The sequence below is a fragment of the Lolium perenne genome, chromosome 7 (genome assembly GCF_019359855.2).
Source record: "Lolium perenne isolate Kyuss_39 chromosome 7, Kyuss_2.0, whole genome shotgun sequence".
Taxonomy (NCBI): Eukaryota; Viridiplantae; Streptophyta; class Magnoliopsida; order Poales; family Poaceae; genus Lolium; species Lolium perenne.
This window is the reverse complement of record NC_067250.2, coordinates 316,347,902-316,372,385: the sequence shown is the minus strand read 5'-3', so window position 1 is coordinate 316,372,385 and position 24,484 is coordinate 316,347,902. Positions and strand designations below refer to the sequence as shown.

General features: G+C 49.3%; 1 protein-coding gene and 1 pseudogene across 2 annotated transcripts; one reads left to right on the top strand and one right to left on the bottom strand.

Annotated features, from left to right (window-relative positions):
* The first annotated feature begins 5,254 nt into the window (after positions 1-5,254).
* Positions 5,255-7,929, top strand: LOC127317631 (transmembrane 9 superfamily member 10-like; annotated as a pseudogene).
* A 65-nt stretch (positions 7,930-7,994) lies between these two features.
* LOC139832983 (uncharacterized) lies at positions 7,995-24,480 on the bottom strand. 2 transcript variants are annotated; one of them, XM_071822996.1, is made up of 2 exons: positions 23,878-24,480; positions 7,995-8,248 (listed from the first exon to the last, which is right to left on the bottom strand). In XM_071822996.1, the coding sequence occupies exons 1-2, from the start codon at positions 24,039-24,041 to the stop codon at positions 8,209-8,211; spliced, it is 204 nt and encodes a 67-aa protein (XP_071679097.1). In that variant the 5' UTR covers positions 24,042-24,480; the 3' UTR covers positions 7,995-8,208. The 2 variants fall into 2 exon arrangements, with proteins under 2 accessions (XP_071679097.1, XP_071679096.1); XM_071822995.1 differs by lacking the exon at positions 7,995-8,248 and having other exon boundaries at positions 23,632-24,160; positions 24,242-24,480.
* Positions 24,481-24,484: the final 4 nt, after the last annotated feature.

Genomic DNA, 24,484 nt, shown 5'->3' with positions numbered 1-24,484 from the left:
GGCTAGACACGGACTATTTTTTATTGACTAAAAATCTGGCTGTTGCCCAATTGTAAAACATTAACCGATCATGGAACACCTTGGATAAGGAGATCGGTGCCTTTATTCGTAAGTTCGAATGGGGATTCAGGTGGTCTTCTTGTGCTATATATGGAACAGTAGTGTTTTCTATAACTATACAATTGCAAGATTCTTTTGGAGTGGTGATTGATTTTGTTTCCCTAGCAGACTCATTTGCTTGGACGCTGGTGAGTGTATATGGGCCAGGTACTGAACCTCGCAGATTTGACTTTGTATCCTGGCTCATGAATATTCCTTCTCACCGACATAGGTTAATTTTAGGTTAACTTCTACCGGTCAGTTGAAAATAGAAGCAGAGATGGAGCTAAGTCTTTGATATGTTTAAATTCAATGAGATAATTAGTCATCTAGGTTTCGTATGCTAGTACAAAAAGAGCCTATAGTCCCGGTTGGGAACGGGCTATAGTTCAAAGGCTCCATTCTTTAGTTCCGGTTGGCAACCGGGACTAAAGGCCTTCACATGGAGGCAAGTCGAGGGCTAGGGTGGAAGACCTTTAGTCCCGATTGGTAAAACCAACCAGTACTAAATGCTCCACGTGTCGAGTGCAATCGAGCGCTAGAGGATCTTTATTTTGTGTTGTCCATTCAATTTTTATATTTATTTCGAGAATTTCTAGTATTTGAGTTATTTGACCAGTGTAGTGAACTCTAACTACACTTCAAACTACTTATTTACTCATGGTCACACTTCCCAATTGGTCACTCATCATTAAACTACTACAGCCAAAGCATGCTTAACTTTTGAGTTTCTTCCAAAAAAAGCTTCCAAGTACATCAATATACCTTATTGATATTAGTATCATATCAATCCTATTAACCTCTTGGTCACGATGTCACACTTCTTTATTTTATGAATGCCAAATAATTATTTTAATAAAAAAATAATGAAGTAACAATAATCTTCAATAAATAAATAACTATAATTTTTTTATTTTTTTTTTTGCAAAACCTAAAATCTATTTTTTCATATTTCCATTTGACAGTTTGGGAATCTAAAAATTGGCATTTGAATTTGGATGTAACTTTTCGTCGTAGATACATTTTCATATCTTAAACATTTTTTCAAGTTCGTTTGCAAAAGTTATTGCATTTACCAAAAATACAAACCTTTTTTGCAAAATAAGTCGAAATGCATGTTTGTTATTTTTCATAATAACTAGATCACCTAACGTACCTACATCTGGAAGGATTTTTAATTTTAAACTTTCTATCAATTGTATTTGTATTTTACAATGCTAAAAAAGCGAAGAAAAAAAAGTCGACCTTTCTATCATTTCTACCATCTTCTTGCAGTGACTGATTCATTGTTAGATTTTGATTTTGCCAGCCTGCAAAGAGAGAAACTAGTCGCCATAATTTGGAACAAGATCTTGCACGAGTCTAGTCTTTGATTTTTTTCCCTTTCTTTTGAGCCAGTCTGGTCGATAGGGAAAAACGCTTCGACCCGTTCCCGTCCCCCGTGAGGGGCGGCGGGCAGTTCCCACATCCTAATAACCTCCAGGCCAACTCCCACCCTCTACTTTCCCCTCGCCGTCGTCGACGCAGGCCTTTGCTCGGCGGTTGCCAGCGGCGGCGGACCAGCCTTTACCCGCACGCGAGGTCGGCGACGCGGGGTCACCTTGTGCTCGCGGCGGTGCGACTAAGGCGGCGGAAGTTCGGCAGCGGCCGTATGGTGGCAATGCGGTGGTGCGGCTGGGGGCTGCTAGGCGGCGCAGAACAACCGATGGTAGGATGCGGAAGGGCAGTGTCGGCCAAGCCTGTTCATCCTAGATCTGGGGCCCTTTGTGCCAAATCTGGGTCAGCCTGTTCATCCTAGATCTGGGGCCCTTTGTGCCAAATCTGGGTCAGGTGTGGCGGGCTCTACGTATCCTTCCCCGTTTTACTTGCAGGTGGAGCTGAAGTGGCCAGGGATGGGATTGCGATTCCGGCAGCCAGCTTGTAGCAGTGTGGCGGTGGTCTTTGCGGGCCAGATCTGGGCCTGGCCGGACTCTCTTGGGACTGGTTTGCCCCCAGGGGGCTTCACGGGATTGTGGGGCTCGGCCGGACCTAACTGAGACCTATGTGACGGCAGCGACGTCCGGTCGACTACTGCCTTAGCGGTGGAGGTTGTTCCCTCCCGCTTAGTTGTGGTTCCGATGGCCCTGATTCGAGCCTCTCTTTGCCTCTACCTTGATGTCCTCATGTTGCTATCCGTGGTGAGACGATTTTGGTGGTGGCGAGGTTGTGTCCTCGCTGGGCTTTGATGCGATGGATCACTCTGGGGTGGTAGATAGGGTATTTTGGGAGAAATCCTTGCCGGCTCGTCCTACACCAACGCGGTGCCACCTGCGGGTGGCGCCATTCCTTCTTGGAGGGCGTCGCGGCTACCTTTCGTCCACTTCCCTCTGTGTGACGGGGGAAACTCTAGGACCATTTGGTTAGGGCAGCAACGGTCGCTTTCCTTATTGAAGGTGATGTTTGGTATGTGGTGAACCGGTGCTTGGAGTGTGGTGGTACTTCTCCGAAGGGCGTAGCGGTTGTAGGTCACCTTCATTTAGTCGATCCGCCTTTCTTTCGTTTTTGTTTCTTCTTTTATTTGTTTGGGCGTGTCTGCTGCTGCCCCAACATTGTGTTTCGTTCCGAGACTCGTGGTTGCATCTGATGGTTGCTATATTAATATAGCGGGGTGAAAGACTGTTTCGAGGAGGAGTCTTCTCGATAGATGGAGTGCTTCTATAGAAGTTTTGCAAACGGTAGGGTGGCCATGACTATGGTGTCTTTTTCTTTTTTGAGGGATAGCCGCCCTATAGTGCTAACCGCTAAAATTAGGTGATAACTCGGGATAGGCCCAGCCCATGTTAAGCCCGCTATGACCTGATTGTAAGGGCCCTCGATCAGAACATAATACCACGGGCCTTACGTGCTGGGCTAGTACAGGCCTGGTCCGGCCGAGTATCACACGCGTCACGTTTTCCTACCACGTAGAAGCACAGCACAAAGAAGCAATCTAGTGCGTCCGTCCAAGTGTCCAAAGTCCAGCTAAACCAGCCCACTACTACAAACCTTTTTTTTCCACTGATGATGTCTCAGGTGGTTATCATCGTCCACCAGCGAGTGATCTATACTGAGACGAGATCATTGCGACACGACATTGCGTTGTTGTCATAAGTTGCTCGGCCAGTTGACTCACCCATTACACAAACAAAAAATGGAAGCTAGTGTCGCTAGTTTGGCAAGAAGAATCAGTTGGCAGGGTCGTGCGTGTCGAAGTTGGCAGTTGAATTTGATAGGATTGGACGGATCACTTACGGTTAGATGATTAAAATGATTTCAAAGCACTAAGGAAAAAAAGATGACCCGATATCATGAACAAATGTCATAGCAGGAAGGTGAATGTCCATCGAGCGGCACGCAACGAGCTGCACACTCACCTGAAAAGAAAAATTACGGGACTAGACGCCACACGGTGTTGAAAACTTAAAACATACACAAAATTGTGAACTTTTAAGTTAGATGTCTGAACTAGTAAATCTAAAGTGATGAAATAAAATGCATTCGTAAGATAACAAATGATACACATGGAAACAATAACATCGGTGGGACTATGTATGATTCGTGCCGGGGTGGGGGGAGGAGGAGGGGTGCCCCTTCCCCATGCTTGGAAAATTAATTCAAGGACAATTTTTTGACTTACCTGGGGCAAACTAGAATCATTTGCCTTCAGCCTTTCATATTTTCCATTTTGCCCCCTTTGACATTAGCTAGCTCCTCCAGGTCGTTTAATCAATGGAATTTTTGAAGCATTACCTGGTCATGAGATAGCTTGGATAAAGAAAAGTAACAAAATTGAACTGGCTACTAAAAAGAGTGAAAGAAAGGTGCTTCAACCGCACAGGTGAGACTTAATCGGTTGCTTCCCGTCACCGCCACCTGGTTACCATGGGTATATTGCCGGTTTTTTTTGTTTGCTACCACTTGGTGGCTAGGGCAACGAAGATAGAAAATGAGATCATTATCGCCAGAAGTTGGAAACACCGATGCGACGAGTTTTCTCGCTTGCTCATAGACGAACATTTACCGATGCAGGCAACACCTACAAAGGGATATGAGAGAACTTTGAGATCCATGCAAGAAGATGATGCATCGCATTCAAGGTGGGTCTCTAGGAGTGAGATGGTGGACACACCCCTGTAGATTTTCACTTTGTTAGAGATTTGACTTGTACCTTAAAAGAACCAAGTTGCAATTGGCAACTTTGAGGCTTCAAGCATATTTTCAACTCGATTAAGCAAAGCGGTAATAGCGGTGACCTGATATCCATGGGTGCAGAAGTGTGACAAATTAGATAAGTGAGATTTTTCGACAGGAGAATTATATTAATATCTGAAGATACCATTTGCACCCAGCCAAGACAAGATCATAATGGGATAATTAAAACTAGATGTTTAATAAGGAGAAAGAGTCAAAAGAAATCAATTTTTTGTTGTTTCATTTGCCAAGTTGTCCAGTTGTCCCGCTTCTGCATCTTTGGACAAATCACAGATGTCATAGCACAGGGCGAGTGTCCGTGGAGCGGCGCGCAGCCAGCGACACGCTCGTGCCTCCACTCACCTGCCGCACACAACTCACGAGTTGCACTAGCAAGTTCGTTGCCAGTCGCTACCCCCTTAATTTCCTGCCAGACGTGAACAAAGCAGGTACTACCTAAGGTCCAGATCGATGTGAATGAAGCTCGTACCTCAAATTGAAGGATACCAGAAATAAGTACGGAGTACACAAAATGTCACCAAAATTCATTCGAATTTGACCAACCATGTTTTGACAATGCTCGTGACCCGAATACCTGGAGCGGCTCACCGGGAATTCTAGAAACATTTCCGTCGACGCCACTCATCATTCGCCATACATCACATCAGGTTGACCCTAGTCCAGAACTGGCGATTCCGTGGGGCCGCGGTCCACGGCGCCAGGTATGCGAGGCAAAACCCGCACCCCCAAACTGCTCCGCGGCGCGAGCCCACCTGCCAGACAAGCGAACTCCCCGAGAACACCCGTCAAATCCAAGCAAACGCCAGCCGCGTCCGCTGCCGGCGACCACTTCGCTCGCTGACGCTGCCCTTCTTGTTCTTGGACTCCTCTCTCCTACGGTCCTACCTCGCTTCGCGCGCAGGCTCGGAGTCGGATGCAAGCTACCATGGCGACACAGCCAGCTGTCCTCCTCCTCTTCCTAGCCGTCCTCCTCGCCGGCGCCGCCACGTTCGCCCGCGGGTTCTACCTGCCCGGCGTCGCCCCAGCCGACTTCCGCAGGGTACGTCTCCGTATTAGTAGCAGTTTCATGAGTGATTCTTGATCCGGTGGAGGTACGTGTGGTTTAACTGCGGCGAGTTTTAACTGATTGCAGAAGGACCCGCTGGCCGTGAAGGTGAGCCAGCTGAGCTCCACCAAGACGCAGCTGCCCTACTCCTACTACTCGCTCCCCTTCTGCCGACCGGACGCCATCGTCGACAGCGCCGAGAACCTCGGCGAGCTCCTCCGGCGACCGCATCGAGAACACCCCATACGTCGTCAGTACCAACCACGCTTTGCTCTGGTTATGTTATGCTCTGAATATCCATCACGCTTTGCTCTGGTTCTGTGATGCTCTCAACATTTAAGAAATTCTGAATTTGATTGGGTTGTATACGGTGTACCGTTTGTAGTTCGAGATGAGGGAGCCCAGGATGTGCCAGATCGTCTGCAAGACCTCCTTCACCCAGGAAGGTGCAAAAGACGTCAAGGAGAAGATCGACGACGACTACCGCATCAACATGTGAGATACTGAAATTACATGCATATATATGGATGAATAAGGGTCGACAGAATGTTCAGAAAATTAATCACAAATTCGCCGATTGCAACGTGTCAACTGCCCCCAGGATCCTCGACAACCTCCCGCTGGTCGTGCCGATCAAGAGGATGGACAAGGATGCGCCCACCGTCTACCAGCACGGCGTGCACGTCGGCATCAAGGGCCAGTACTCCGGGGTTAGTTCTCCTGCTGTGTATATTTGCTTGTGCATATGTAAATTCTCATTTGGGTACATATCCCTGTGGCAGAGCAAGGAGGAGAAGCATTTCATCCACAACCACTTGACGTTCCTGGTGAAGTACCACAGGGATGCCGAGACGGATTTTGCTAGGATCGTCGCCTTCGAGGTCAAGCCGTTCAGGTAAACTGGATGTCCAAAAAGTGCATGATGGACAGCAACTTCTCTGCTTGATGTTCTTGCGATTTCGGATCAGCTTACTGTCGTCTCTGCTGGATGATGCAGTGTCAAGCACGAATATGATGGCGACTGGAAGGGGAACGCGACGCGCCTCAAGACCTGTGATCCGCATTCTCGGCAGCTCGTTTTGGACTCCGATTCTCCTCAGGAAGTAGAGGCCAACAAGGACATCATCTTCTCCTACGATGTAAATTTTGAGGTACCTGTTCTGCACCCTCACGTGTTGTCCAGTTTCTGCTCTGCGAGGCTAGCTCAAGCTTATCTTGGGATGGTGTCCATGGTGAATCCTCCAGGAAAGCGACATCAAGTGGTCGTCGCGCTGGGACAGCTACCTCCTGATGACGGACGACCAGATCCACTGGTTCTCCATCGTCAACTCGCTGATGATCGTGCTCTTCCTGTCCGGGATGGTTGCCATGATCATGCTGCGGACGCTGTACCGGGACATCACCAAGTACAACCAGCTGGACGTGGAGGAGGATGCGCAGGAGGAGACCGGGTGGAAGCTCGTCCATGGCGACGTCTTCAGGCCCCCTGCAAACGCCGAGCTTCTATGCGTGTATGTCGGCACAGGCGTCCAGTTCTTCGGGATGCTGCTTGTCACCCTGCTCTTCGCCATCCTCGGGCTCCTCTCGCCGTCGAACCGGGGCGGGCTCATGACGGCCATGCTCCTGGCGTGGGTCTTCATGGGGTTGCTCGCGGGGTACTCCTCGGCGCGGCTCTACAAGGTGTTCAAGGGGTCGGAGTGGAAGAAGGTCACCATCAAGACGGCCACGATGTTCCCCGGGATCGTGTTCGCCATCTTCTTCGTCCTAAACGCGCTCATATGGGGCGAGAGGTCCTCCGGCGCCGTGCCGTTCACCACCATGACCGCGCTGGTGCTGCTCTGGTTCGGCATCTCCGTGCCGCTGGTCTTCGTCGGGAGCTACCACGGGTTCAAGAAGCAGCACCCGGCCATGGAGGATCCGGTGCGGACGAACAAGATCCCGCGGCCGATCCCAGCGCAGCCGTGGTACATGCATCCAGCGGTGTTGGTGCCGATCGGCGGCGTGCTCCCCTTCGGGGCGGTCTTCATCGAGCTCTTCTTCATCCTCACCTCCATCTGGCTCCACCAGTTCTACTACATCTTCGGCTTCCTCTTCCTGGTCTTTGTGATCCTGGTGCTCACCTGCGCCGAGATCACCGTGGTGCTCTGCTACTTCCAGCTCTGCGGCGAGGACTACCGGTGGTGGTGGAGGTCCTACCTGACGGCGGGGTCCTCGGCGGTGTACCTCTTCCTCTACGCCGGCTTCTACTTCTTCACCAAGCTGGACATCACCAGGGCCGTCTCGGGTTTGCTCTACTTCGGGTACATGCTCATCGCCTCCTACGCCTTCTTCGTCCTCACCGGCACCGTCGGCTTCTGCGCCTGCTTCTGGTTCACCAGGCTCATCTACTCCTCCGTCAAGATCGACTAGAAGAACTTCAATAGCGATCATGGCATGGATCGTTTTGACTGGCACCCGAGATGAATAGAGTAGCAGGCATATAGGCTCTGCTTCTTCAGGCGTTTTAGATAATCTACGGTTTGATTCAGTTACTACAGAAAATGGATGAACATCAATCTGATATACTACTATATCGGTGGACGTGTGTGTACCTTGCAGTAAATTCATACAGCTCTCTGAATTCTCAGCAAAATCTCTGCATATTTCACTGATGAGAAAACATAGTACAGAAACAGAGATTTATACAGCGCACCCAGAACCAGACAGGGGATGGGGTTTCATTATTATTACATGGTGGTTTCTACTTGTACTAGTACTAAGCAGCTAAGCTGATCGGCGTCCGCCTCCATCGATGCCTGCTGCTTCTCAACGGTGGTGAGCAGGACGAGGGCTTTTCAAGGGCGCTCGTTGTGCCTGTCATCCGCAGCCTTGCGCCTGTCGTCCTTGCTGAGCATGAAGTAGCCAAGGGTGCCGACGAGACGACGAGGAGGCCGCCCATAGCCAGGTATGCGAGGCCGATGTGGAGACCTGCTGCTGAATCACGACTTTTCGTCTCTCAAAAAAAGCACCCACCGAAACACCAACCAAATCCACACCTCACTTTTCTCAAAAAAAAATCCACACCTCACCAGATCAAATCAAGCCATCCAACGCCCAACCCGAACCCACTCCCTCGCATCCACCCCATTTCCTCCCAACCACCAAACCCTAACCCCCAAACGCGGCGGCGGCGGCGTCGCGGCGGGCTTCCTCGCCGGCGCGCGCGTGCGTGTATCCATGCGCGCCGCCCCGTCGAGCTTGCCCGCCCGCGTCGCGCGACCACCATCCGCAGCCACCACGAGATGGCGGCCCAAATTCCTGCCTCCGGTGGCCGCCAGATCCGGGGACGCCTCCACCTCCACGACGCCCGCGTCCCCGACACGTCCAGCAATGAGCGGCTCCGGCGCCGCCGAGGCCTCCAAGGTCGTCGCCGTCCGCAGAATCAGTCCATCTGCTCGACCTGCCACTCCACGCAACACCACTACGGGGACGCCGAGACCTGATGGTTTCATTTTCTTTGAGCCGGTGCTTATTTGTTCAGATTTCCTTACTTTGTAGTTGCTGTGTTGACATCTCTTTTTTGCCTGCAGATATCTGGCGCCAAGATGGCGACTAGTCTTGGTACCAAGGGGCTTGCAGTAACATTTGATTCTTCTTCCTCTAGTTCTGATGTTCCAAGTCAGGTTTGTATAACTGGTACTCTTTCTTTTTTACTTCTCTCGTGTGATCAGCAGAGTGTAGCCTAACTGGGATTTCACATATGAATTATTTGAAGGTACAATAAAGCTTCGAGGTTGACATAAAGGAGCTCATAGCTTCCGCGGCTCCCTGTTTCGCCGACCTGCGCCTCCACATGGACTATTACGTTCCTTTCCCATGGCTTCCTCACGTGGACTCATACTTTTCTTCCTGTTGATCCTTGCCACTGTCAGCAGGTGAGACCAATTTCTCGATCTGCTGCTGCTGTCTTTAGCTGTACGCCCACATTTTCCATGACATCTTTTGAGCACTTAGTTCTCACGAGGATTCTTCTGCATTTCGAAAATAATGAGTATGTACATTCCGAGAATTGGTAAAATCCTTACTATTCCTGTCACCGTCATTCTCTGCAGCCTCAAACTGTGGTCGCATTCCATTGGGTGTAGCCGGATGCTGTTAGATTTGCTGACAAAAGACTACTGGACCAAGGTAATTGCTGTTAGAAGCTACCTGTTTGATGTTTATTACTGATCATATGCTGGGTTAATTTGAACATTTCTCAATGATGTCAAACTTGCTTGTTTAACTCTTACTTCTTATCACAGGGTGATACGGACTCTGGGTATGGTGCGAAGGCACATGATAAAATTGGTCAAGTTAGAGGAAGGTTGGGTACTTGATCTCTTTTCTTCCTTACTTTGCTGGATGCGAGATCACCAAACATGTTCTCATGGTTGTTGCCAAATTCTCTTTGCAGGGGCTTTAGACATGAGAATACCAAGATGAAGTGTGTTGGTGGTGGCTGTCCACTGGAGCTGCTGCCGGTGTCCACTAAGGCCTGCTGCCATTGCCTTCTTTGACTGTGACTTCTCCTACCGTGATGGCCTTCTTCAACTCCATGTGTTTAGGCGGTAAGTTTCTGGTTTCAATCGAGCCAATGACGTCACTGTTCAGGTCCAGCTGTGTTGGCTGTTTAATTAGTACTTGGTCATGGCACTAATAAGTGCCTTCTTAAGTTAATTCTTTGGTTGCTGTCCAGGATCAAGGAGTAAATCAAATAACAGCATGTTTTCCTTTGCACTGTACATGTCCATCAGCATATTTATATTAGTTACTTTGATGCAATTGTGACATCTTTGGTTATCTTTGTTGTTGCAAGCATCGGATTCACATTTCCATGTACATTTCTAGCAAATGTATATGTGAAGTGCATTGTATGTTTGAGATAAATTCTACTACTTCCATCCATAAACTTGCTTGTTTGACTTTTACTTCTCCTCACAGGATGATGCGGACTCTGGGTACGGCGGGAAGGCACATGAGATAAGTGGCCAAGTTAGAGGAAGGTTGGATACTTGATCTCTTTTCTTCCGTGCTTTCTTGAATGCGAGACCGCCAAACATTTCTTCATGGTTGTTGCCAAATTCTCTTTGCAGGGTCTTTAGACATGAGAAGACCAAGATGAAGCGTGTTGGTGGTGCTGTCCACTGGAGCTGTTGCTGGCGTCCACTTAAGGCCTGCGGCCCTTGCCTTCTTTGATGGTGACCTCTCCTATCTTGATGGCCTTCTTCTTCTTCGACTCCATGTGTTTAGGTGAGTTCTTGGTTCCAATGTAGCCAATGACGTCAGTGTTTAGGTCCACCTGTGTTGGCTATTTGATCAGTAACTTGGTCATGGCTTTATTAAGTGATGTTGTAAGTTAATTCTTTGGTTGATGTTTTGGATTGAGTAAATCAAATCACAGCCTGTTACTTTGCACTGTACATGTCCATCCGCATGTTTATATTAGTTGCTTCGATGCAATTGTGACATCTTGGTTATCTTTGTTGTTGCAAACGTTGGATTCACATGTCCATGTTTAATTCTAGCAAATGTATATGTGAAGTGCATTGTATGTATGAGATAAATTCTACTCCTTCCGTCCATAAAAGGATGTCGGAGATTTATCTAAATTCGGTTGTATCTACACACGGAAGAGTGTCTATATGCATCCAAATTTTGATACTCTTGCGACATCCTTTTATGGACTTTTATGGACAGAGGTAGTAGCAAAGAGTGGTTAGAACTATCATTTATCTTGCTTGCTTTGAATTCACTTGCACTTGTGATAAAATTCCTTTCCTGTAGTACTGATTTTATTGATGTTTCTCAGATGCAAGTTCTACAAATCTGGTAGCATCGTAGGCATATTTGGAGGCGTGGAGGGTGGTCGGACAGGAAGCGAAAGCTGAACTCCTCTTCTTGCGAAACCAATTGAATACCTGAGTTGTATTGGTTGTGGACTGTTGTTTGTGAGTCCAAATCTGAAATGTTGGGTTGTAGTTGACAAAGTAACATCATTCTTGTGATGCTCCAGAGTTGTGATGGAGTTGGGTTATCCTGTTGCACTTTTGTTGATTATTGTTTGGATTGTGATCTGATTATCCCCAAAACAGGGTAGGTTATGCCGAATTTTTCTGAGAATTAATTAACTGCCACTTTTCCCTCCAAATGGGCCAGAATCGATCAGAGTAGTGGGCTGAGCATGAAGTGACCATCAGATCGACCAGCATATGCACGTACATGGCTTGTGACAGGCCATGCTGCAGGTGGCGCGTAGCTAACTGGTTGGCTGCGGGTGGTGCAGCTGCAAAATTCTCGACGACCCATTCAGCGTGTGATTTGTGTGTGATTGGGACCAAAACACTCCTTGCTTATCAAAATAGTACGGAGTATATCTGATTTTTGTTTGTATCTCCTCGGCTCCTTGTGCCCGGCATCTTCTCTCTGCTGCCATGCCCTGCGCAGTGCTGATGCTCTCTCTTTCTCTCTCTCATAGCTCTATCGATTCTGCATCCCCACTCGCCATTGCATGGCGCATGCACCGGCATCCATCGGCACAGATCGCCATTAGAGAAAGGAGCATGGATGTAAAAAAAATGGCGCCGAAATCAAACGGAGACAAGGATTTGGGCGCCGGAAATAAAAGATTTTGAAACATTGGCGCTGGATTGAAACGTTTGGAGGTTGCCGCTCAGATCATGGATGTGTTGCATAAAAAGCAGATGAAGAGACATGGCTTGTACTCACGTTCTCTTCTTCCTCTAGCTGACGGGGAACTTCTATTTGAATCATCCACTGCACCACCGATCGACGGGGATAGGATAGAGGAGTACTACAAACCAGTGGAAGACCTAAATTTCTATCTCGAGTGGGAGAACGCCGTTGGAGGTTAGAACATGATGTAGTTCATCCAATTTCTTGCAACTTGGGGGTGTTTTTTATTTGTCTCTCGTTCCATTGCTTCCAGATGTTCAGGATAGCACTTCGGACGAGGAAGACAAGATGATTCCGACACGGATGAAAATGCTGGAGGTGCGGGAGAGGGGCGTGTAGACGTCGGCGACACCCTCGTTGGAGCTCGCCACGGTGATGGAGCCAGCGGCCACGGTGCCAGTCACCATTGTCGAGGTGGACGTACGCGCGGTGCCAGCAGCCAGGGTTGTGGTCGAGATATGACCGGACTGGGAATGGCCGGTCGAGGCTTCGCTGATCTTGGCGTCGCCGGCCGCGGTGAAGTCAAAGGCCGTTTCCGTAGTCGTGGGCTTGCTGGAGCTGGACGCGGCTCTGGTCAGGAGCCCAGGAGCACAACGGAGGCTCTGAAAACGACGAGCGTGGCGTGGGACATGCGAACTACGGCCATACCGCGAGTAAGTTGAACGATGATTATTGCCATAATCTTCGGAGGGATTTTATTCTTGCTATGGTACGGTGTAGGTAGTCCTTTTCATAAATTTGTACGGGTAGATTTTTACGTTTCCACAATTGTGTAGGAGTACGAGCGGTAGTTGTTGACTTGTTTCCATTAATTTTTTGGGTATGTAAGTCAACTGCTGTCGAACGAGTAATTGAAGATCAACCAGTACGCCGTGTCCTAATCCAGTGGACCAGATAGCAGCAATGGACTGTATTCATGATGAATTTGGAGGACAACTTTTGGCGCGCGGGTTGAGCTACGGAGTGACAAAGGCGGTATCGGTGCAGACAGGGGCATCGCCATTTCGAGTACTTACGCCGAGGACTAGGTCACGAGTGCCACCGACGGCGCCGCCTCCCACACCGCCCCCACGTACAGATGGGTGCTAGCGAAGGAAACCGGGTCCGAGACATCGCCAGAGCTGACGGCGTATGTATCAGGCACGTACGTCAGCTCGATGCCAGCGGAGCTGTCGACTAAGCCATCGTCAAACTCATTATGGGCCTATAGAAGTGGGTCACAGGTTGAGAAGCACATCTCCATGGGAAGGGAGGAGGTGGCCATGGATGGGGCGTTTTCTCGTGGGATGAAAGAGGACGAGGAGGCTCAGCGAGTAAAGCAGTGATGGTATGGTTTGTGAGAAGAGAGACGCCGCATACCGGACGTACATAAATAAGAGAGAGAAAGTCAGTCGTGCGAACAACTACATCAATTATTCTCTACCTCGCGTGACCCGGTCAGACTCAATGTCCACTAGGGGCAAAAATGGCACATCAATACCTTTCTGCCACCTGTTTTGAGATTTTTACATTCAAATAATTCACGCTAAATCCTCTTTGTACCTCGTGCTCTACTTGCTTGCGGGAACCCCGTTCATGGTTTGGGTTCAAAGCGGCTAAACCAGTGGCCCAACCTGCACAAGACTAGATGAACGATTTATTACGGTTTCAGTGGTTTCAAGAGTCAACTCGAGAGGCAAATACGTTTAGCTGGGTTGAGGACGGGCAAGAACCGACAAACCCATCCAAACCGTCATTCTAAATCAATCGCAGAGCCAGAGAATCCCCTGCATCGGCCCTACGCAACGGTGGCGGCCGAGGGCGATGATGGCGCCAAGGCTGCAATGAAGATGGAGATGCCTCGTAGTGAGGGTTGGCGGTGGCTAGCGGCGCCGACACATTCTCCTCGGTGGAAAGCCATCGTTTCTTCTCATCGACGACCCGCGGTCGTTTCTTCTCGAACGCCGACGTTGTCGTCGCGGTATCCGTGGCCGGGAGGAGCGTCGTGAGGAGGATGCGGGCTTGTGGCTAGTGCGACGATCGAGGAGCTCTTGGCGTTCTGCTTGGTGGCCGACGACCATTTCTTCTTCTCAGATGCCATCGTTGTGGACGTACGATCAGACGATGAGTGCGTGGCCCCTATTTATACAGGCCGCGGAGGGGAGCTCGGTTCCAAAACCCTACTCCCCTCCGTCGCTTTCCGCCGCTCCGCCGTCTGCCGCTTCCACTTTCGATGAGCAATCCGAGCCAAGCCGCCGCCGCATCCGCTCTTTCGCGAGCTCCACCACGACCACATGGCTGGCGCCGGCAGCTGCTGGAGGGGAAGCGGATGGATTGGCGGCAGCAACTCGCCGCCGTGCCCCCCATCTTCTGCTCGGAGGCAGAGCGGCGGAAGTGGAACCGCTCCGAGGGCGCACGGAAGCGGAGCGCGCAGCGGTGGACTAGTTGGGGCCTGACGCCGCCGGGGAAGCTCGCCCGCTCCGTCAATAGGGGCGAGGGCTCTTCCTCCGGCGCGTCGGGGACTACGTCCTCAACGAAGACGAGGAGGCGACGGAGATCCAGCAGGTCACCGTCATTTCGAAGGCGGAGGCGCGCGCTTCCGCCGCTAGGAGGCAGACGGCGTCCGGCAGGTGCGCGCGTACGAGGCGGCGCTGATGGAGGCCGCCGTGTGAAAAAGGAGGTCATCGACCTCGACGCCAACTAGGTCGCCATCGCCGTCGTCCGCCGCCCCGTCCTCCGCCGCGCGTAGAGGCCTCGGTAGGGCCAAATTTTAGCCGTCGTTAGGTCGCGCGGTGGAGGAACATCTTATATGTGATGTCTATTTTGCAATCGTAATGTAAATTACGCAACTATGAAGTTCCATTTTCATTTTATGAACTCGTTTGCGATGAACAATTCTCCGGCTAGATTTAAATTTCAAATTTTTGGTTCTGAATACAGGTACTGTTCTGCGCCACCTCCGAATTGGCTCGAAAAACCTTTTTCGGAAGAGTGAACTCACGCTTTTCAGTTCGTGCGTTTACGGGCTCTGTTATGTTAGAGATGCTCTAAATAAATGGTCTAAACCACACCAAACCATTTCAAAACTATGACTGTGTGCCAGACATAGCCTCACAAGAAAAGATGGGAAGACCAAAGAATCTTGAAACAAACCTAAAACCCTAGAGCATGGGCACGACACCAAGATGACACATGAAATCACGTTCATGCGATATTGGAGCATGTAACTTGAAATGGGTCATAGAGTCACGGTGAGTAGCTAGCTACCTTCATGCATGAAATAAGGACACGTCACAATAATGGCACATGCAATGATAGGCGGTCGCCATTCCTGTGCACGAAATATGGTCCCCGAGGACGCGTGAGGATAAAATAACGACATTGAAACGAGATAGGCAGATGGAGTCATATATTTTTTTTTGAAACGAGGCAAGACTTGCCATTTTCATTAATAGAGAAGAATAGGTGGTCAGTTTATTAACGGAAAACCAACCAAAAAACCAGTACAAACACCCATGCCGACCGTCATGGAACACGACCGTCGCATGGGCACACACAACCACCACCGGAAACCCACCGAAGCTGCACAAACACCACCTAGGAGAAGATCATTGTCGAGGTTGCTCACCGGCATCTTCGTCATCACTCCGCACCCGCAGCGACTCTGACTTCCCCGAAGAAGCGACCACCACAAGAGCTTGCCGAAGCGGCACTGCGAGGGTCAAGCTGGCCAATGCCAAACAGGTGGCTCCTCGTGTAGGGGGAAAGCAACTCCGACTCGGATGACGAGCTCCGGCGAGCGGATGCGCAAGACCCGCGCCGAAGGTGAACTTCACCTAGATTGCCCCTTGCAAGTCATCGTACGCCGCCCAATAGAAGACCTCGAAGAACATGGCAGCTCCGCCTCCACAGCAACGAAGACCAGCACGGAGGAAACTCGGACACGCCGGGCCAAGCCGACTAACAAGGTCTTGCCGCGACCAAACCATCATTCTTCAACGCCGTCGTTGCCACATAAGCCGCCACACGGAACACCGGCATCGCCGGTTGGACACCTGCCAACCGCGAAGTTGTGTGCGTCCAGCCCAAGGAAGTGCAGATGTGATCGAGGTCTTCTAGACGACGCACCAAAGGAGGTAAGCGACGTGAGATGACGCCCGTCGCCTGACCCAACATGGCCAAAGCTTTCACCCGAAGAGCCTGATCTGAGCTTGGAGGCCGAGGGAGCTCCACGACGGTGCCTCCAACGAGGGAACAACCCCCGCGGGCGCAGCCACCGCCGGCCGGCCATAGCCGGGCAGACTTTCGCCCGGAACTTTAGGGCCACCATCCCCATGCAATTGCCGAAGCTAGCCTGCGAGATCCACCGGCCCGCACACACCTGCAACCACGACCGCGCCATCGCAAAGCGGGGACACCACAAACCTCGCCGGCCGACGAAGTCGACGGGCCGAGATCCAGCACGATCGGCGACCACCTCCGGGCGTCGTCGACGACCATCAACAGCTAGTAGACCGCCAGCCCCGCATAGAGGAACCACATAACAGGAGGGGGGCCGCCACCCCACCCCATCACGATGAGCCGTAGCCACAGAGCTGCCGAGGTCGCCGCCGCCGGGCCGATGCAGGGGAGCCGGAGCTCAGCCACCGGAGGCACATAAGAGGAGTCCACAGAGCGCGAGGGGGGATCCAGGCCGCGCCGCCGCCATCTTCCACAAGGGCTTAGCCCGGTGAAGTCATCCGACGACGGTGAGGAGGGGTGGAGCCTGGGGGCTTGGGTGGCGGCGGCGGGTTAGGGTTCCCCCCGAGCCGCCCCTAGAGACGACGCGAGTCATAGGGATTGCGTAACCCATTCATTGATTCCTAAAAAGCGGCATCAATTTTGAAAAAATGCCACTTTTTGTCTAGTCAAACTTGTGGGCCTTGAGAAAAATAACATAAGGCATTTTGAGGCATATGATAGATACCCTTGGTTCATGTAGCATGTGACCATGTATGCATGCACGTATCCCGATCCAAAGTAGGCGGGTCAATTGCACCTCAATTAATTGGCATGTGACAGATTTGGTCAAACGAGAACGTCGCCACGGTTATACATGATCCATGTATGGGCCTATGAGCTAGCTAGTGTTTATAGGATCCTAGACAACTTCCCATTGGTCATGTTGATCAAGAGGATGGGCAAGGATGCGCCCACCGTCTACGAACACAGACTTCACGTTGTGAGTTCATATGCTCGTGTCATGTCATGTGTCATCCTCAACTGGTTATGTGAATTCTCATTTGTATACATGTCCTTGATGCAAAGCAAGAAGCAAAAGCATTTCATCCATAGCCACCTCATGTTCCTGCAGAAGTACCACAAGATGTCAAGACAGATCTTTCCAGGATTGCTGCTTTTGAATTGAAGTTGTTCATGTTAACTGGGAAAAGTGTATGTTGGATAGCCTCTTCTGTATGTTGGATCTTCTTTAGATTTCGGCTCAGCTTACTGTCATCTCTGCAGGATGCAGTGTCAAGCATGAATATGATGGCGACTACAAGGGAAACGCGGCGCGCCTCAAGCTCTATGATCCACATTCTCGGCGTCTCGTTTTGGACTCCATTCTCCTCAGAAAGTTAACCCGATTTTTTTTGCTTTGTCAGTTTCTCACCCAATTTAGACATGGTTATAACACACATGCATTCGACGGTTTCCCGCCCAAATTTTTGCACGTAATTATTGTTTCGAAGAGTCGTAGCTTCTACGCACATGCTGCCGATCGAGGTGGTTTTGGTGGCATTAGAAGGTTCTCAGGGGAAAAGATTTTTCTTGAATTGTATTTTTAGATATCTTGTCATTTCGGGGCCACGACTTGAAATCAACTAAAAAGTCGCCATATTCTCCTGCTCTGAATTTTTGGGACTTTTAGGGCCTGGTGAATAGATTATTACACATTGATACATGTGTTGTTCAGGGGCCTTTCTCTCTTTGCACATCTTATTTTATGCATGAAACGACCGTGAGAGGTCCATTATTCTATGTGCTATCTTGCCACCGTGGGTCCTCTGGGATCGTGTCAACATATGAAATCCATCTCGTGGTGCAATTGTATGGTACCCCGACATGTCATGTATTATATTTTTATGTTCCTAGAAATTGATCTCGCACATTACACTTTGTTGCATGATAGTTGTCCTAATTATAATTATGAGCACTCACATATACAATTAAGGTGCCTCACTGGGTACCACCATGAGATAATCCGCTTAGGCACACTACTTTTGGGCTGCTGCTTATGGTTTTTGGTTTGGGGAAGCTATGTGGAGACAAATTCTAGAAACTATGCAAGAGACTTCTTTGGGGCTTCTAGAATGTTGGCTTCTTTGGAGATTAGGGAGGAGATCTTAAGGTCAGCCCCGTTTGTGGAGAAGCGCGAGATTGAGCTCGACGATTGTTGGGGAGGTGGCGCTCGAGCTCGTCGTTGGTTGCCGGTGGAGAGACGACGACAACAAAGGTTGGGGAGTTCGAGCTCTAGGTCGGTGTTGCTTGTGAAGGAGAAGGTCGAGCTTGGGTTGGGGAGGTCGAGCTAGTCGCCAGCGGTGGGTGAAAAGGCGGAGAAGGAGGAGGCAACAATAGGTCAACATCAGTGGAGCGATGGCGGTCATGCAGCGGCGGCGGAACCCTAGCTCTATACTGGATCGCGCTAGGGGACATGATCTGGTCAGGGTCGTTGTCCATCTCTTTTATTTTCCAGAGCTAGAAACGTTATCCTAGAGTAGCCCTTGTAAATACAAGATAAATGCTTCGGCTGCTGACAACCTTGAAGCTTCACCAACACGGACACTTGATTGGCTAAATGTGCAACGTCTCCTGCGCTCACTCCATATGGTTGCCCCGAACATCCTGTTTACTCGCTAAGTATACGGCAAAAAATTCTCAATTAATTAAGGTGTGATTTAGTACTCTTAACACAGCACATGTTGTTCACACACCTCATTATTTTGTAGTGACCCGGATTTTATGGTTATTAATTAAATGCCAGGTAAGCCAAGATAATTTGAGTCTAATTGTTTGGATTTAGTGAATATCCAATATTTAAATTGGATGTTAATAGATGTGCTAAATAAAGATTGAAGGACGTATAACCTAGTGGCAAGATGACGCTTTAATTCTTTATGCATTATCACTAGCATGTGTCAATCAACCTAACTACAAGTGTAGTGGCCATTAGAAGACCCACGGAGCAACGTTCGCCAACACTATTTACAAGCTAACTACAAGTGTCTAGGAAGCAAGAAGTGATCACTTCATCAATCAGCCGGGACGTTCGCCAACACTATTTACATCTAGGTTCAAGCTGACTCGAAGAGTCAAGAGGTAAAGGCCATTTCTTCTTGCATTGTGGCCAGCACGGCGCTGAGTGTGCCATGCCTGTCGCGTGAGGCCTAGTGACTGATGTACCCTTTGCCGAGGCCGACGGCGTGGAGGAGGAGGAGGAGGAGGAGGAGGAGGATGGCGACGAACAACGAGTATCACAGGGTGAACCGTATTCGGCTGTCACATGCCGACTTCAGCCGCACGTTCCTGGTGCCTCCGCACCCAGCTCGCCTTGACATGCTTGACCTCGGCTTCACCACTCTTGCATGGGGACTGTGACGTAGGACTTGTCGCGGGATTCTCGGTGTTGGTAGCCCAAGATGAGCGCATATATATTCGCGGGATTCTCTTGCATGGGGACTGGTGTATGCTGTGTCTAAGTCGTTGGAGCGAATGTCCTCTAGTTGCTCGTGGACATGCCATCCTCTCGGCTGGGCTCCCTTGCTCATTTGCCCAAAGATCAACAAAATTAAGGCTTATCGTCTTTAACATCGTTCCAATCTATCTGTTCGATGTGTGAAGTGAAGCGCATGAGACAAGAGAAGTGCGGTATTTACAGAGAAATGGATAGTCAACTACTAGTATTTAGCTACAAATCCATATGGATTACCGCAAAAGGTTTATACTTCTCATGCGTGCCTACTGCTGCTTAAGTGCTAGACAAGTTCCATTTCAAAGGGAGAACAATAGGTTAGCAAAACTTACTAGCTTCAAATGGGTAGAAGGAAAAATCGTCCTATATTTTCCATTGAGGCATTTCTATTCCATAGAGGCATCTCTAGGAGTTCAGCTACGAATGGAAACTCACTCGACAATATTTAGAGAGACCTAGTGTGGTGCAGACGCGCCCGAATAAACCCTCACGCGTGATTTCCATGCGATGGCCCACCGAATATATGTGCATGCATGCCTTTTGCCAATCGATCGTGAATCCAGCCAGAGACCAAGGATGTGTTCGGTTTCCAGACCGGGTGGAATGGAATGGTTCCATTCCATTCCATTCCATCACATTCCATCCATCCCATTTTTCTGTTCGGTTCAAAAAGAGAAGCCTGGAATGGAACCCAATGTAATTAATCTAAATATGCAATTAATTAGGGATTCACAATTAATTTGCCTGAAATTAGCCTAATTTACAATCTGCTCCGTCCGCCGGCAGCCGCGCCTTGGCTCCGGCCGGCCCTGTCCTGGCCGCTGCTCCCTCCGCCGCCGTCCTTGGCTCCGGCCGGCCCTGTCCTGGCCGTTGCTTCGTCCGCCGGCGGCCGGCGCCTTGGCTCCGGCCGGCCATCTCGGCCGGCCGCTTCCTCCGCCCGCTGGCCGCCCTTGGCCGCTGCCCTTGGCCGCCATCCTTGGCTCCGGCCGGCCCTGTCCTGGCCGTTGCTTCGTCCCCCGGCGGCCGCGCCTTGGCTCCGGCCGGCCCCGTCCTGGCTGCTGCTCCGTCCGCCGCCGGCCGCCCTCCGCCTCGCATGGCCGCCGCCCTGGCCGCTGCTCCGTCCGCCGGTGGCCGCTCGCCCGGCTTCAGCGCGAGGAAGGAGGAGATGGATACGGGAGAGAGAGAGAGTGATTACCGCGTGAGAGAGATTAGCCCGAGCCGTTCCACCTCGTCCGGCCGATTTGGCCGGACGGGTGCGTTCCGCATCTGGGCCGAATATTCCCATTCGGGGAACGACCTCGTTCCATCCTATCTGCCAACCGAACGCGAGAACGGCTCTCAGGAATGGAACCGTCCCATTCCATTCCAGCTCGTTCTAAAACCGAACAGACCCCAAATTAACCAGGAGCCTACACATGCAGAAGAATGCATGCCCGGAACGTCTCAACTGTGGCATGCAGTTTATGGCCCAAGTGTCATATCGGTAGGACATACTATCATAACGAGGCCCATTCAAGGAACACACAGCCCAGCTAAATCATCAAAAGTCTAGTACCATCACCAAACTTTAGTCCCACATTGCTAAGGGAAGAAAGTTTGGAGCAACTTATAAGGTGAGCTCTTGTTGACATGTAAAATGGTAGAAGCACACCTAGGGCTGCACCCCAACCCGTGTAGCGCGTGCGCTCGCGTGAATATTCGCGACTTAAGACTTTGGACGCTTGGCGACGGCGCAGCTAGCAACGAACATTCCTTTGGCCGCGCGAGCCTCATTCGCAGAGTGATGAGTTTGCGCTGCAGCCAACTAGCAAATATAATCTATCATTGGGTTTTAATTTTTGCCAGCCTTTTTGTTACGCATGGGCGGTGCTCCATGTTCTTGCGATTTCGGATCAGCAACGAGCGCTCTTTGAGGTACCTGTTCTGCACCTCACATGTTGTTCAGTTTCTGCTCAAGCTTATCTTGGGATGTGAACAATTTTTTAACTTTGAACAATTTTTAGATTTGAACATTTTTCAAATTTAAACATTTTTTAGTTTTGAACAATTTTAAATTTTGAACAGTTTTCAAAATTGAACATCTTTTTAAATTTGAACGTTTTAAAAATTTTCAGAAAAAAAGGAAAATGAAAAAGAAACAAAAAAACAGGAAAAAGAAACAAAAAAGAAAGAGAAAAAATAAACAGAAAACGGAAAAGAAAGAAAAAGGCCGAAATGGGCCGGGCCCTATACCCAACCAGGGATGTGCAGCACAGCGTACACACCGACCATAGGATTTGCCATTGTAAGGGCCCTCGATCAGAACATAATACCACGGGCCTTAGGTGCTGGGCAAGTACAGGCCTGGTCCAAAATATTCCATTTTTTCTATCTACAGATTTTAAAAATATTCCATTTTAAATTCATTCAAAATTTGAAAATCGTCCAAAATGTAAAAATAATTCAAAATTCAAAAAAAGTTCAAAATTTAAATTTGTTCAAATTTCGAAATTCATCCAAAATTTGGAAATTCGTTCAAGATTAAAATTTTGTTCCAATATCGAAATTCGTTCAAAATTAAAATTCGTTCAAAATTTAAAATTTATTCAAATTTTAAAATTCGTTCAAATTTGAAAATTCGTTCAAGAATGAAAATTTGTTCAAAGTTCGAAATTCGTTCAAATTTTTCCAAACTTGAACATTTTTCAAATTTAAAAATTTTCGAAATTTATTTTTAAACAGAAAAAAACGAGAGAAAAAAGAAAACAGAAAAAACAGAAAAAGGAAAAAAGAAAACAGAAAACCGAAAAGAAAAGGAAAAGGAAAAGGAAAAAAAAGAGAAATAGGGAAAATCGACTAACCGGGCCGGCCCACACCGCGCGCGGGGGTGTGCGGCGCGGTGCAGGCGCCGACCTGGTCGGCATATAGGAAACGCCGCCCTATAGTGCTAACCGCTAAAATTAGGTGATAACTCGGGATTCGGGATAGGCCCAGCCCATGTTAACCCTGCTATGACCTGATTGTAAGGGGATGTGCTATACACCGATCGGGTCAGTGCGGATGGGGTGCTGCACACCCCCCGACCCGGCGGTTGTATAGTGGGCCGCGGCCCATTAGGTAATTTTCTTACTTTTTTCGTTTCTGTTTATATATTTTCATTTTTTAAAAAGCAAAAAAATTTGTAAAATCCGTTTGTTTTAAAATCCGAATGTTTTAATCTTTATGACTTTTTTTAAAAGTATTGTTTTCAAAAAAATATTTTTTTGAAAAATTCAGAAATTAAACATTTTATAAATTTGAACATTTTTTTGAATTTTCTTTAAAATTTAAAATTTTACGAACATGAGCATATTTTAAATTTGAACATCTTCTGCGGCGAGGACTACCGGTGGTGGTGGAGGTCCTACCTGACGGCGGGGTCCTCGGCGGTGTACCTCTTCCTCTACGCCGGCTTCTACTTCTTCACCAAGCTGGACATCACCAGGGCCGTCTCCGGCGTGCTCTACTTCGGGTACATGCTCATCGCCTCCTACGCCTTCTTCGTCCTCACCGGGACCGTCGGCTTCTGCGCCTGCTTCTGGTTCACCAGGCTCATCTACTCCTCCGTCAAGATCGACTAGAAGAACTTCAATAGCGATCATGGCATGGATCGTTTTGACTGGCACCCGAGATGAATAGAGTAGCAGGCATATAGGCTCTGCTTCTTCAGGCGTTTTAGATAATCTACGGTTTGATTCAGTTACTACAGAAAATGGATGAACATCAATCTGATATACTGCTATATCGGTGGACGTGTGTATCCTTGCAGTAAATCACATACAGCTGTCTGAATTCTCAGCAAAATCTCTGCATATTTCACTGATAAACGTACTACAGAAACAGAGCAACAAGAGATTTATACGCCGCACCCAGAACCAGTCGGGGGATGGGGTTTTATTATTACATGGTGGTTTCTACTTGTACTACTACTAAGCAGCTAAGCTGATCGGCGTCCGCCTCCATCGATGCCTGCTGCTTCTCAACGGTGGTGAGCAGGACGACGGCTTTTCAAGGACGGTGAGCCAGGCGCTCGTTGTGCCTGTCATCCGCAGCCTTGCGCCTGTCGTCCTTGCTGAGCATGAAGTAGCCAAGGGTGCCGACGACGAGGAGGCCGCCCATGGCCATCGTCGTAGGGCTCATGCGGCGCAGCGGGCTGGACGATGAGCCACGCTTCAGCGGGTCGTTGTCGGCCATGGAGGCCCACGCCTTCATCTCCGGCCACATGACTGACGGTGCTTCTTGTTGGTGCCTAGCTGCCTACCTCAACGACGAAGCTTTTCTCGTGTCTGCTTGTTTGCCGCTGCTTAAGTGCTGATGTGCCATCCGTGAAGGACGAGAGGGACCTTAATAAGTGTGGGCACGTTAAGCGGCAACTGCTATGCATGGACGTACACGTGGGAACCGTGGGGTACGTGGCGTTATACCGTGTCACTGGCTCACAGCCACGTGCTGGCACTTAGCATCAGGATAACCTCCAGCTACTTCGCTCTGCTTCACGAATGAGCCAGAACCTCCAGCACGATAACCTCCAGCAACTTCGCTCTGCTTTACGAATGAGCTAGAACCTCCAGCACAGGTCGCATAAGCTATGTAAAAAATAGTTTTTCTATATATAGAGCTGGAACAAAGCCATAATTTATATATCAAACTCGATATAGTACTCAAAT